The sequence below is a fragment of the Urocampus carinirostris genome, chromosome 17 (genome assembly GCF_059441175.1).
Source record: "Urocampus carinirostris isolate Australia breed hairy pipefish chromosome 17, RoL_Ucar_1.0, whole genome shotgun sequence".
In the NCBI taxonomy this organism is placed as follows: Eukaryota; Metazoa; Chordata; class Actinopteri; order Syngnathiformes; family Syngnathidae; genus Urocampus; species Urocampus carinirostris.
Genome location: NC_142365.1, coordinates 8,945,648 through 8,960,642, shown reverse-complemented (window position 1 = coordinate 8,960,642; position 14,995 = coordinate 8,945,648). Strand labels below are relative to the sequence as shown.

The 14,995-nt window shown below is 39.3% G+C and overlaps 2 protein-coding genes across 2 annotated transcripts in view; one reads left to right on the top strand and one right to left on the bottom strand.

Moving 5' to 3' along the window:
• sra1 (steroid receptor RNA activator 1) overlaps nt 1–14,995 on the top strand; it is a 90,365-nt gene that overhangs the window by 43,093 nt on the left and 32,277 nt on the right. The window lies entirely within an intron of this gene.
• LOC148349135 (uncharacterized) lies at nt 6,812–10,485 on the bottom strand. The gene is made up of 4 exons (XM_088321726.1): nt 10,437–10,485; nt 7,256–7,290; nt 7,057–7,186; nt 6,812–6,988 (listed from the first exon to the last, which is right to left on the bottom strand). The coding sequence occupies exons 1-4, from the start codon at nt 10,483–10,485 to the stop codon at nt 6,858–6,860; spliced, it is 345 nt and encodes a 114-aa protein (XP_088177852.1). The 3' UTR covers nt 6,812–6,857.

Sequence of the window (14,995 nt, the reverse complement as noted above, 5' to 3'; positions counted from 1 at the left end):
CTAACCCTGCCCAAACCCTAACCCTGGTTTTAACGCTAATTCCTCGCTCTAATCCTCACCCTGCCCCGATCTTATTCCTTACCCTAGCCATAACCCTTGCTCTAACCCAAACCCTAGTACTATCACTAACCCTAACCTTGCCCCCACCTCTAACCTAAATCCATGCCCCAACCCTGCCCTGAACCTAACCCTTACTTTGCCCCTAACTGTAGCTCTAACCCAAACCCTAACCCTCACCGTAACACTGTTCTAACCCCTCACCTTAAATCATACTTTAACCCTTCCCTAACCCTAGTCCTAATTCATACTCTAACCCAGGGGCCTCCAACGTGGTACACGGATAAGAAGGTAGTCACCTGAGTAGCCCGTGGACCGGTTATGAAATTGTTCACCAACAATGGGTCGTTGTAAATTTCCAGGACATTTTATTGCTAAATGGCATGATGTTAAGTGGCTAACTGATCCTATTTTAACCCAACTTCTAATAATTCAAACCTGGTAATGTCATAGTAGAGTAATAACATAAGTTGTCACTTTAGAAATGCATATTAAACTAGGTACTCTCCGTGCCAATCTTTAAAAAGGTTAGTGACCCTTGCGCTAACCATACCCAAACCCTAGCCCAGGGGTCTACAGCATGGTGACCAGGGGGACCAGGGTGCCCCCAGGACGGCTGAGGTCCACGCGGACGTGTTCTGAAAATAGCTCTCTTGTGCTAAGTCATTGATATTTTCTAGTCAAATCATTTTCTCAGTGGTTGACTGAATCTATTTAAACCCTACCTTCACTAATTACCCTGGTAATAATAAGAACCTAGTAAAAACAAGTTGTTACTTTAGAAATACACATCAAACTGGTAGCCCTTCGTGTTAATTAATAACAAAATGTAGCTCTTAGCCAGGGTTGGGTAGGGTTACTTTAACTTGATTACTTTTAATAGCATATTTGGTATTGGAGTAATCCAAAAGTAATTGAAAGTAATCAAGTTAAAGTAACCCTACCCAACCCTGCTCTTAGCTTAAAAATGTTGGAGATCACCACCCTAGGCCAAGCCATAACCCAAATTCAAACATTAACAGGTTCAGGGATTAAACTAACCCTAGCCTTAGTCCTTAGTCCCAGCCCTACCTTAATCCTTAACTAAACCCTAATCCTACTCTTACCAATGTTTTGTTGATTTTAAATCTACCAGTAATTTTCTATTATTACACTATTCTTCCTGATTTTGTCGTAAAATGTAAAAATGAGCTAAATAACCTACAATCTGGTCGATTTTTTTAAAATTTCCTTTTTCAGTAAACAACTGTGAATACACAAATCTTCAAAGACAATTATACTTAAAACACTCAGAGAAGCGCAAGAGAAAAACAAGCTGCAGGTTGAAATATGTCCACTTGATGTTGCCAAAGAAAGGTGCCTCGAACAAAGACACTGTACTTGTATTTATTTTTCTTTCTCTCTCTCTCCCTATTTCCAACCCTTTTTCTCTCACTCTCTGTCTCTCTCTCTCTTTCACTCTCTGTGTCTCTTTTTCTCTTCCCTTGTTTGCTCTTTGTCTCTTTCTCTCTCTGTGTCTTTTTAACTTCTTTTGCTCTAACCTTTTTCCCTTTCTCTCTTTTCTCTTTCTCTCTTCCTACCCTTCACGCTTTCTTTTCTCTTTTCTCTCCTTCTGTCTTACTATTTCTCTTTGGATTTCTTTCTTCCTCTCCCTTTATGTCCCCCTCTCTCACGACTTCTCTTTTTATCTCTTTTGTTTCTCACGCTCTCTCCCTCTCTCTCTTTCTTTGTCCCGCCTTCTCTCCTTTTCCCTCCCTCTTACTCTTATTTCTTTCTGTTTAATCTACTAGTCCGGCCCCCGACAGAATGTTTGTTCTATCGTGTGGCCCCCGAGTTCAAATGAACTGATCTTCAGGGATGAGCCCCTAAAGACTATCGGCATACATATGCGATACTTTTGCTGAGCTTCACTTTCGTCCTTCTTTTCATCACCATCAACTTCATCCACAGGCCCTATCACCATCATCTTCATCATCATTACGGTCCAGGCTTTCTTCTCCCCATGTTCCCTCCCTCGGGCGACTCGTATGATCACGGTTTCACTTCCTGTTTACAGACGTTCCCCATGTTTAGCATCTTCATCATCATCAACCGCATCCTCTTCATCATCCTCATCATTATCCCGGCTTCGTTTTGCCGTATTTTCTCTTCCCCCGAGGCCGGACTTGTTATGAAGTTCCGACTTCCCAGTTTGAGGGGTGGGATCTCGTCTCCGTGGTCTTCTTGGGCGTTTTTAGCATCTTCTTGGTTTTCGTCGGCGCCCGCAGCGCTGCAGCTGTGCCTTTTGCTGAACTCTGACCTCTGCAAACATGTTGTAAACAACGCTGTGCGTTTGTGTTGTGCACATGGGATACATACAGTGCTTTTCAAAATAATAGCGGTCCAAAGTGACTAACCTGAATATCCCTGGTTTTTAGTATAGTTACCAGTAGGTGCAGTAGATTCTCAGAAAACAAACAAGACCCAGCATCATGATAAGCACGCTCCGAAGGCTGCGCAATTGGGCAAATATTAGATCATACTAATATTTTATTCCTGCAGTCCAAATTATTTAAATTAGATGATTTAGTAAGATTTTTCACCGCACAACTGCTATTTAAGGTCAACAAAAACATAGTGCCAGAAAACATCCGTAAATTATCCATTCGGAAAGAGGGAAATTATAACTTAAGGGGCTGTAGTGAATTCATAATCCCAAAGGTGAGAACCACCAGGAAAAGTATGTGTATGTCTGTGTGTGGAGTCAAACTTTGGAACAATTTACAAGACACTATCAAACAAAGTCCAGCTATTCACTTGTTCAAATTTAAATACAAAAAAACGTTCTGGCGGAATACAGAGATGAAGAAAATGGGGAATGAGTGATACGGGAGATTAGGAATAGTGCGTCTCGTTAACTTTGTGTTATTGTTGCTATTCTTATATCAAAACTGTTATTATTAATATCATTACAATGGTTGTTATATCATTGGTATATTTGGCGGGGAAGATGAAAGGGTAGGTAATATAAGCATTTGCTTCTTACTACTCTTTTTTTTAACATATTATGTAACGTTATTTTTATGTTGAGTTATTGTTTTTGTTCTGTTTTTATTTTGATGTTCGGATAAAGTTTTCATTCATTCATTCAATAGTTCCACGGGGTGTGTTAAAAAAAAATAGCAGTGTGGCAACCAATCTGAGAGTTCATCAATTTTGGGGAAGAAAACAAAAAAAGAAAACAAAATTCAGAAAAAAGCCAGAAAAAAAGAAAAAGAAATATAGGAAAAAAGTAAACAGAGAACAAAAAGATAAAAGTAACAGCTTGGAAAAAATAAACACAATGAGAATTTTTTTAAAGAAATTTTTAAAAAAGTAGAAAAAAACACGGAAAAAAGAAGAAAAAGTTTGTGTTGCATTCAAATCATTTCCAATGATATCAAGTGAATCTTGTTGCCAACATTGTACTTCCACTCAAAAACGTGATTAAGTACAGTTCTGTATCTTACAACCGACTAAATAAGCTCCCAAAAATGTTAATATTATGCGACAAAATATATCAGGAAATATAAAGAAATGTATATCTTGTGAAAGAATTGTAAAAACAAATGACGTTTGTAGGCCGTACAACCTTTGCAATAGTTCATGAGTCAATTCATTCAAAAGAGAAAAATTATTTTGCATTGCTGGAAACTCAGCAAAATGTCAAGTTTTGGACATGTTTGATAATGAATTATCTTGCCACCGACTTTGTGTGAACGCTCAGACCCGTGGAAAATTACAGGGAACATTGGTCGGGAACCTATGGCTCGTGAACCATATATGGCTCTTTCTACGGGTACCTATAACTCGGAGACAAATCTAATTGCATGCAAATTTTCTCCGTCTCGTTCAAAACTTGAGCCATTAATCCTGTTCAGATACACGCAAAGCCAAACCAAAGCTGGAGGATGGGAAGTACTTTTCAGAATATATAGGGCACGTTTTCACTACGATTTACAGTCATGGTGTCACACAAAAAAAACTCGTTTTGGCTTTACAACGCTAAAGATTCCTTTATATAAAAGCTCACTATATAATCAGTGTTCAGATACTTTTTGATGAATCCACGGAACAAATTGTAAATACGCCAAAACACCGGAAGAGAACTTAAAGTTATTTGATTGGGTGAGCTATGCAAAAAGTGCAAGCACTCCCTCCCATCTTTCGCCCTACTCCGTCTGCGCCGAAGGTAAGCACATCAGGCTCCCTGTTCTCAGAATGTTGTGACGTTTTTACAAAATGATTTGTGTAGCATTTTTATATTTCTACTTTTGACAGGAGATATATTAGGGAGAGCAAAATCTTTTGGGGATATTAAGATTCTTTTTAATATATACATCAGTGGTCCCCAAACTACGCCCCACGGCCCGCCTCCACATTTGGTCCGGCCCCTGAACAATACCAGAAAGCATTTTGATTTTTTTTTTCATATATGTGTATTTGTATTTGATAATAAAGTTGGACTTTTGCAATAAAATGTTACTTAGTTATGAACTATTTTCATTATTTACTATTAGTTAGTAACTATTTTATACGGCGCAACAATGGTTGCTGACTAGTTAAAATGTTATATTTTGGGATTTTGGTGTTGTTTTGTAAAGCAGAAAAAGTGAAGTACCTGTATATCTCCACTAGATGACATAGTCTCACAGGTCAGAGAAGGGTGTTTGGGGCAAGTCTCACGGGACCTCACGTGATTTAATGAGACTTGTTCAATAAATCACTCTTAATGGCAACAAGTAAATGGTGTCGTGTGAGACTGACATTTACCATCTATTTTGCATGAGACGTACAATAAATTTTTACATTTAGGCACTCCTGCAATCATCACACTTTTTCTGTTACAAAATGACCCCGGCCCCTCATCAGAGAAGGGAAACGTTATGTGGCCCTCGCAGGAAAAAGTTTGGGGACTCCTGATATACATTGACATAGGAGCAAAGGAATTTGAATGTTATCTTAATGTTAAGTTTCACTGTACATTTCGTTCTGTGTGCATGGTTACAAAGTATGAGAATAAAAGTAAATTCTATTCTATTCTTCTTCTTAAGTTCAAAGTTGTATAATTTAACAAGATATTTTTTATTTAGAGCAAACTAATAAATACTGTATAAGTGATTTAAGGTTTAAATTTAATATTCTTGTCTGTTTTTATTCATATTTATGTTCCAAAAACATTCAGTTTAAGTGTGTTTTGAATTTTGGCCCCTTGTGCAATTGAGTTAGACGTCCCTGTTCTAGTCATTGCACTGCTCTGATTTTCAACAGCACTGTAAGTCGGTCCCAGTGGACCGTGGAGGTGACATGAGAGCAGCATCAGCTGGGTTAGCCAATCATTCTCCGATTGCGAGCGTGGAGATGCCTTCGTGTGTTGATCCTCCAGAGACTTGACGACTCCCATAAGGCTAAAAGACTTCAAGCGAGCGTTTACAATAGTGAACACAACATTGTCAAAAACCTCTTAGTTTCTATTATTAATGATTTGATCATAGAAACTGTTTATTGCTTTATTTATGTATGAGTTTGTTTACCACGGTTCACGGATCCCTCAACCGCCCGGGTGGTTGGTTACCGCTTTCCTGTGGTGTGTCTTGGGCATGTACTTGGATAGGGGTTTCCTTCCCCACATGAAACAGGTGTTGGTTTCCATGATTACCAGTAGGAGAAGCTTTCTGATTTGACTCAGATACAGCACCTTCATCATCTGGTCACCGTTGTTGTCGGTGTAAAGCGTTGGTGTCAAACAGGCGGCCGGCGGGCCGGATCAGGCCCGCTAAGGAATTGAATCCGGCCTGTGAGACAACACTCAGAGAAGCGCAAGAGAAAAACAAGTTGCAGGTTGAAATATGTCAACATGATGTTGCCAAAGAAAGGTGCCTCGAACAAAGACACCATACTTGTGTTTCTTTCTCTCTCTCTCTCTCTCTCTCTCTCTCTTCCTCCATTTCTCTCTCTCTTTCTCTTTCTTTCTTCTCTCTCTCTCCCTCCCCCTTTTCCACCCCTTTTCTCCCAGTCTCTGTCTCCTTCACTCTTTGTGTCTCTCTTTTTCTTTTCCTTTGTTGCTCTTTGTCTGTCTCTCTCTGTGTCTTTTTAACTTCTTTTGCTCTAACTTCCTTTTTTCCTTTTCTCTCTTTTCTCTTTCTCTCTTCCTACCTTTCGTGCTTTATTTTCTCTTTTCTTTCCTTCTGCCTTTCTATTTCCCTTTGGATTTCTTTCTTCCGCTCCCTTTCTTTCCCCCTCTCTCACGACTTCTCTTTTTATCTCTTTTGTTTCTCACGCTCTCTCCCTCTCTCTCTTTCTTTGTCCCGCCCTCTCCCCTTTACCCTCCCTCTTTCTCTTATTTCTTTATCTCTTTTTCTTTCTCTTCAATCTACTAGTCCGGCCCCCGACAGAATGTTTGTTCTATCGTGTGGCCCCCGAGTTAAAATGACTTTGACACCCCTGGTGTAATGCGTACTCCTGATCTTCAGGGATGAGCCCCTAAAGACTATTGGCATACATATGTGATACTAGATCCTCCAATTTTAGAACAGAATGAAGGTTTTTTTCCCTTCGTAACCGTACCCAACCCTGCTCCCCAACCATGGGATGAACAGTAAACCGGCGCCCCCTCTTGTCATTTTTATTGTACTGCAGTCAAAAGTTGTGTTGATGGAAGTTACGATGACGTCACAGCTTCACAAGAACTAAACACGTCTCGTTAATTGAGTAGTTTATTCTTTTATGCGGTTAAAGAGAAGCTCAAGATGTGAAAAATATTATAGTAAAACCAGTTTAGGTTAAAGGTGACGTGTAAGAAGGTCACACAGGCAGCAACAACACAGGAGGCTCGAGCACACCGACAACAAGGACCTCAAAGCTCCTCCGCCTCCAACATGGCCGCCACCCTGGTTCTGGTCCACCAAATACACTGAAACCACAAATTGATTCCAATTATAAGCTTTTTTATACGCAAAAAAGGGTCGAAGTGAAACAAACCCGTGTTTTTTGGGGGTCCCCCGTAGGCTTTTGGGGAGTCCCAGCCTCCGGCCCCCTCGTAGAAGGGGGCGTGGTATCCAGGCGGAGTCACGTACTGCTGTGGGTTTCCGTAGTAAGAAGAGGGCGCGGCCTTGGATAAGCAGTAAATGACGTCATTAAGTGTAACGCCATGGACCCCTTACTGGCCCCTCCCCCTTACCTGGTAAGGTGTGGCACCCGGAAAGCCTCCCGAACCTGCATGGACAGATAAAATGCTCGTTTACTCTGGTTCAGATAGAGTTAGTGTTAGGATTGCAACGTATCTTTAGTTTACTTTCATGTTTCGTTCAGTTATAGCTAATATTTCAACATATCCAAAGTTACATTTCATGTTTTGTTCAGTCGTTCAGGTCCAAGTTGTCCTTAAGGCGCTGAAGGAGGCGTGTCAGCCAGAAAAGCCCGGCAGCAATAAGTTGATTTTCATGTTTTGTTAAGTTAGTTAGTTAGTTAGTGTTTCAACATATCCAAAGTCATTTCCATGTTTACTTCAGGAAGTATTTGGTGTTCCAAGGGATGCTTAGTGGATTTTTTTGTTTTGTTCAGTTAAAATTTGTTTTACAATAAATCAAAAAATGTCTTTTACGTTTTGTTCAGTTATAGCTAGGCTTTTAACATATCCAAAGTTACATTTCATGTTTTGTTCAGTCGTTCAGGTCCAAGTTGTCCTGAAGGTGCTGAAGGAGGTGTGTCAGCCAGAAAAGCCCGGTAGTAATAAGTGGATTTTCATGTTTTGTTAAGTTAGTTAGTTAGTGTTTCAACATATCCAAAGTCATTTCCATGTTTTGTTTGGTAAGTATTTGGTGTTCCAAGGGATGCTTAGTGGATTTTCTTGTTTTGTTCAGTTAAAATTTGTTTTACAATATATCAAAAAAATGTCTTTTACGTTTTGTTCAGTTATAACTAGGCTTTCAACATATCCAAAGTTACATTTCATGTTTTGTTCAGTCGTTCAGGTCCAAGTTGTCCTGAAGGTGCTGAAGGAGGCGTGTCAGCCAGAAAAGCCCGGCAGCAATAAGTTGATTTTCATGTTTTGTTAAGTTAGTTAGTTAGTTAGTGTTTCAACATATCCAAAATCATTTCTATGTTTTGTACAGTAAGTATTTGGTGTTCCAAGGGAGGCTTAGTGGATTTTCGTGTTTTGTTCAGTTAAAATTTGTTTTGAAATATATAAAAAAAAAATATTTTATGTTTTGTTCAGTAATAGCATCCCAACATAAGTTGTGCTTCATCTTTGTTTAATTAGTTAGTGATCCAACATATCCAAAGTCATTTCCGTGTTTTGTTCGGTAAGTATTTGGTATCCCAAGGGATGCTCAATGGATTTTAATGTTTTGTTCAGTTAAAACTTGTGTTGCAATATATCATAAGTTGCCTTTTACGTTTTGTTCAGTTATAGTGTCCCAACATATGCAACGTTGTCCTTAATGCTTTGTTAAGTTGACGTCAGAATTGCAACATAGTCTAAGTTGCCTTTTTTGTTTTGTTCAGTTAGGGTTAGTCCCTTTCCCATACATACCCTAAGTTCTCTACTTTCATGGTTTGTTCGATTAGTTAGTGTCTAAACATATGCAAAGTCGACCTTCATATTTTGTTCATTTAAAAATAGTTGGTGTTAAAACATACTATAACTTACCTATGATGTTTTTGGTCAGTTAGTCGGTGTTGCACCATATACTGAATTCTCTGACTTTCATATTTGGTTCAGTTAAAGTTTCAACTTATCAAAAGTTGTCAGAATATCATGTTTTTGTATTGTAAGAGTTGGTTTTCATGCGTATCTCGAGTTCTGTTAATTTCATGTTGTTTTTCGGATAGAGTTCCAACACATTCTAATTTGTCGCCTTTCATATTTTGTCCTGTTAGACTTGCCCCAACATGTTCTTGCATTGGCTTCCTTTCACAATTTTTGTTCATTCACTGCTAGTTAGTGTATCCAAAGTCATTTCCATGTTTTGTTCAGTAAGTATTTGGTGTTCCAAGGGACGCTTCGTGGATTTTCGTGTTTTGTTCAGTTAAAATTTGTGTTGCAATATATCACAAGATGCCTTTTACGTTTTGTTCAGTTATAGTGTCCCAACATTTGCAACGTTGTCTTCCATGCTTTGCTAAGTTTACGTTAGTATTGCAACATAGCAAAATTTGACTTTCCTGTTTTGTTCAGTTAGAGTTAGTCCCTTTCCCATACATACTCTAAATTCTCTACTTTTATGGTTTGTTCGATTAGTTAGTGTCTCAACATATGCAAAGTTGCCATTCATATTTTGTTCATTTAAAAACATACTATAACTTACCTATCATGTTTTTGGTCAGTTAGTCGCTGTTGCAACATATCCTGAATTCTCTTACTTTCATGTTTGGTTCAGTTAAAATTTCAACTTATCCAAAGTTGTCCAGAAGTCATGTTTTTGTATCACAAGAGTTCATATCCCGTGTTCTCTTACTTTCATGTTGTTGTTCGGATAGAGTTCCAACACATTATAATTTGTCGCCTTTCATATTTTGTCCTGTTAGACTTGCCCCAACATGTTCTTGCATTGGGTTCCTTTCACAATTTTTGTTCATTCACGGCTAGTTGGTGTATCCAAAGTCATTTACATGTTTTGTTCTGTAAGTATTTGGTGTTCCAAGGGATGCTTAGTGGATTTTTGTGTTTTGTTCAGTTAAAATTTGTATTCCAATATTTTACAAAATGCCTTTTGCGTTTTGTTCAGTTATAGTGTCCCATCATATGCAACGTTGTCTTCCATGCTTTGTTCAGTTTACGTTAGTATTGCAACATAGCAAAATTTGACTTTCCTGTTTTGTTCAGTTAGAGTTAGTCCCTTTTCCATACATACCCTAAATTCTCTACTTTCATGGTTTGTTCGATTAGTTAGTGTCTCAACATATGCAAAGTTGCCATTCATATTTTGTTCATTTAAAAACATACTATAACTTACCTATCATGTTTTTGGTCAGTTAGTCGGTGTTGCAACATATCCTGAATTCTCTTACTTTCATGTTTGGTTCAGTTAAAATTTCAACTTATCCAAAGTTGTCCAGATGTCATGTTTTTCTATAGCAAGAGTTCATATCCCGGGTTCTCTTACTTTCATGTTGTTGTTCGGATAAAGTTCCAACACATTATAATTTGTCGCCTTTCATATTTTGTCCAGTTAGACTTGTTCTTGCATTGGCTTCCTTTCACAATTTCGGCTCATTAACGGCTAGTGTGCCTGCGTCTTCTACTTTAATGTTTTGTTAAGAGTTAGCTAGTGCAACCTATCGTCTTTTTTCCCTTTTTTTTGGTTCAGTTACAGTTTAATCCATCCAGATGTCCTTTTCAACCAATCAGCACACACCTTGTACCGGTTGAGGCGGGGCATACGGGGGCGGGTAGTCGGCACTCATCTGAAAGGACAATGGTGACGTCATCAGTGACGTCAGGGCAACACGCGCTCTTATTATGGGACAATGCCGAACTGTCACACACATAGCAGCGCTAATGCAATTTGGGCACGTTACCATGGCAACCGCCTCTCCTCGCACTGTTCATTGTTCGGAACAGGACATTTAAAAACTCATAGATAGAAATATAGAACGATAGATTGATATTGTAGGGACTATAGATGCTTTAAATACCATAGATAGATAGATAGATAGGACGTCATTATAGGGACTATAGACGCTTTAGGTACCATAGATAAATACTATAGGTGGCATAGATAGATAGATACTTACAGATACTACCAATATTTCGTCAAATATTCAATATTTTTTTAAATGAGCAACTTAACACAAGACCGGAAAGATAAATATTGATAAAGAGATAGGAGAGAGAGTTACCTTGGAGCTCTGCAGCACGTCCAGACGTTGACGATTTTTTGGCCAGGCTCACGTGGCCTTGGGGGAGGTCATGACTTTTTTGCCCTCCCTCTTTTTCTCCATTATTACTTCCCTCCTCCCTTAATTCTTTTTTTCGTCGCTCGAGCACTTTTAATCACGATTTCCGTGCAACAGGCTACTAGTTCTTATAGAATTCTGGGAGAGGAAAATCAAGAAGCTGTGATGAATGTGTGGTCTTGTAAACTTGAATGTACTAGTTATGAAAGGCAATGAATGACACACCCACAACCAATGTTCCCTGTAATTTTCCTTACGGGTCTGAGCGTTCACGCAAAGTCGGTGAGCAACGCTTGAAACAACAGTGAGCAACCAAAATCCAAGTGTGGCAAGATAATTCATTATCAACCATGTCCAAAACGTGACATCAAGTGACAGTTTCCGGCAATGCAAAATGATTTTTCTCTTTTGAATGAATTGACTCATGTACTATTGCAAAGGTTGTACGGCCTACAAACGTCGTTTGTTCTTACAATTCTTTCACAAGATATCCATTTCTTTTTATTTCCTAATATTAACATTTTTGGGGGCTTATTTAGTCGGTTGTAAGAAACAGAACTGTACTTAATCACATTTTTGAGTGGAAGTACAATGTTGGCAACAAGATTCACTTGATATAATTGGAAATTATTTGAACGCAACACAAACTTTTTCTTCTTTTTTCCGTGTTTTTTTTCTACTTTTTCTAAAAATTCCTTTAAAAAAATCTCATTGTGTTTATTTTTTCCGAGCTGTTACTTTTTTCTTTTTTGTTCTTTATTTACTTTTTTCCTACATTTCTTTCTTTTCTTTTTTTCAGTTTTTTTTCTAAATGTTTCCTTATTTTTTTCTCTTCCTTTTGTTTCTTTTTTTCTCAGCTTTTCACTACTTTTTCATTTTGGTATTTTTTTTTTTTTGTTCTATTCCCCCCTTTCTTTAAGTCATTTTGTGCAAGATTTTACATAATATTTGGTCATGTTGGGATACAAGAAGCAAAAACAACCTGAAGAGCCGTTTAGGACCCGAAAGAGCCGGTTCCTTTTAGTGAGCCGAGCCGAAGAAGCCGGTTCTCGAAAAAACTCTACTAACTTTACTCAACTTCGTTCTACTTGGACTCGACTTCAAAATACCGCATTTAGGACACAACGTCGGGGGAACCCGTGTATTTTGACCTTCATGCACTGTAACTTTGACTTAAGTGGCTTCTTAATTAGTAATTTTGAGCCCTCATTTTCGTGCGCTGGCTAGATTTTCGTGCGTCGAGAATGTGCGAGCAGTGCGCAATTGCACACGCGCGCAGCTTAGAGGAAACACTGCCCACAACTCATGTGTCGGAGCCAAAACAGGAAACAGGACCCACTCGCGTAACGTTACTCACAGTTTTATTGGGGAAAAAAAATAGGAGCGCACACTCGGTCCGGAGATCGTTGGTCGCGGGGAGTAGGTTGAAGTAGGACTTCCGTGGTGTTAGGTTTTAAATATTAAAATGTATCGTTTACCAAATTATTCGAATTAGTTATCCGACTCCATTAACCAAACACAACCTATATTCACCCACCAATGCGCGCTCGTTTCTTGATGGAAAAGATGGACAAGAAAAGCCGACATTTTCACACGGGGGCAGCGGCAGTGGCTCAGGACGTAGAGCACTCGTCTTGGGATCAAGAGATCGCAGTTCGAATCCCGGCTCCTCCGTGTTACATGTCGAAGTGTCCTTGGGTAAGACACTGAACCCATAATGCCACTAATAAGCAGGTTAGCGCCTCACATGGCTGCACGGCCGCTATTGGAAAATGTGAAGCACAATATAAAGCGCTTTGGGAAGTCTTGACTTGAAAAGCGCTATATAAATGCAAATCATTTCATTAACTAAGTGAACTCCATCGAAATCTGCCGAATTAGTCGAATTAATGTCGTGGGAGTCTGTCAAGCCTCCTCTCTCGTTCTCTTGCTTTTTTCTCTCAGCCCACGTTTTTCCGCAAGCTGGTGTGCCGGCTCCTACCACGTGGGCTCCTCCATCCCGGAGAAGAGCGTCCCGATTTCCGAAAAACTCAAAAACAACACTGAGCGTTTCTACGTCATCAGGGCCTTGCTCTCAAAACATCGGCCGCCGTCCCGCGTCAGAGTCCTGTTATCAACAGAACTAGACAAAACATTGCGCCTTCGAATCAGCGTGACCTGTCATTGAACTTAAGCCTACTCGGTGAAAATCTTCATTGCACTCAATAAATGTAACTTGTAATTAATCGTATAAAATCTTTTGTAGTCAAATGTATAAGATCCTTCAGTGGCGAGCGATGACGGTGTCGGACACGGAAAAAGTCGAAATCAAACCGATCGTGGCGGGAGAAAAACAAGAGCAAAAACACAGGAAAAACGGAGATTCGCAGACGGACCGACAAAAGGTGACTGTCAGGACAGCTTTTAAATACTGACAGGGAGCCAATCTGTCAACGAGTTTCAGCTGGCGCCCACGGGCGGGGCCAATTGGGCACCATGGCAATTGTGACAGCATGGTATACAAGACAGGAGATTTAAATAATCTGCTCGTCATTTAATTGGACTAAAAATAACTAGTGTTGTTCCGATGCTGATACTGTACTATTTCATGGTATCATATCGGCAGGTGAACAGACTAAATCACTGATATGAGTTTTGAAATTAATTAAATGTAATACTCGTATCGTTGATTTGGTAAATTACAGTTATACATGTTAGTACCGCCCTTTTGTGATTGCTGCAATGACAGGATGCTGATTCTTCTTCTATGGTTTTCTTGAGGTTATTGTAACGTAAAATTTATGAGCGACAGTTAGGGCCAAAGCATTTTCCTTCTTTGTTTTTGAATTTTTTGCAATGACAGCGCCGCCGTTTTACGCTCTGTTGAAAACGCCGGCAGTGTGAGGAGGCGCTGAGCAGGTTTTTTTACGCAGAACGCTCGGCGCTAAACCTTATTTTTTGGGTCGCTAAGAGTTGAAAAACGTTAAACTTGGGGAATACGCGACACTTATCAGTGTCACATTTTACCCAGCTGATTTATCATGGTGCAGGCAGGGCGGGATCAACATAAAATGGCCGCTTTAACAAGGAGGGAGGGACAAAAATTCCTTCTTACTGACAAAATATGTAGCACAAATACACACAATGGCTTTTGTGATCATCTAATCGGAATCCATCTAATCTATCTAAAGCTAGTTAGTGTTTTTAAATCTATCTAATCTATGTAATCCAAAACTGATCTAAATCTATATTATCTATTTAAATCTGTCTATCTAATCTAAATTTATTTATCTAAATACATCTAATCTAAATCAAACATCATCTATCTATCCGATCAAAATTAACTCTATTTCTTTATGTAAATCAGATCTATCTAATGTAATCTATGTCACGGTTGCCATGGCGCCCAATTGGCCCAGCCCGTGTGGCGCCAGCTACGGCTCGTTGACAGATTGGATTTCCGGCTATTTAAGCTCAGTGTTCTCACTCTTCTTTGGTCAGCCGGTATTGTTCCCCTGTTTAATATCGGTTTCCAGTTTCGTTCCCATCTATTTTTGTCCTATTTATTATTCTCTCGAGTTTTCTAGTTTGTCCTGTCGAATTTTGATTTCCTGGTTCATTATCAATCCTGTCTGTCTCGTCCTGTCCGGTATCGACCCCTTCTGTCCGATATCTACTCGAGCAATTGGTATCGATCTCGTCAGCCTCTGGCTTCCTATCATTCCACGTCAGACTGCTGGCTAAGGTGCATGACTCCCCATTTCCCGTAAAATAAAAGGCTCGTGTGAGAAACGTCACGCATTTGGGTCCTGATCCTGTTTCGCTTCCTGACAATCTAATCTTTTAATCTAATCCATTTAATACTATATACATTTTGATTTGTGTGTGTGTGTGTGTATGTGTGTGTTTGTGTGTGTATAGGCTGTGTGTGTGTGTTACAGGCTCCGAAACAGCTAATCCAATTTTCATGAAAATGTAAACAGCTATACTTCTTTAGCTCGGTTCATCTCAAGGCAGTCCCGATAAACACAAACAAAAT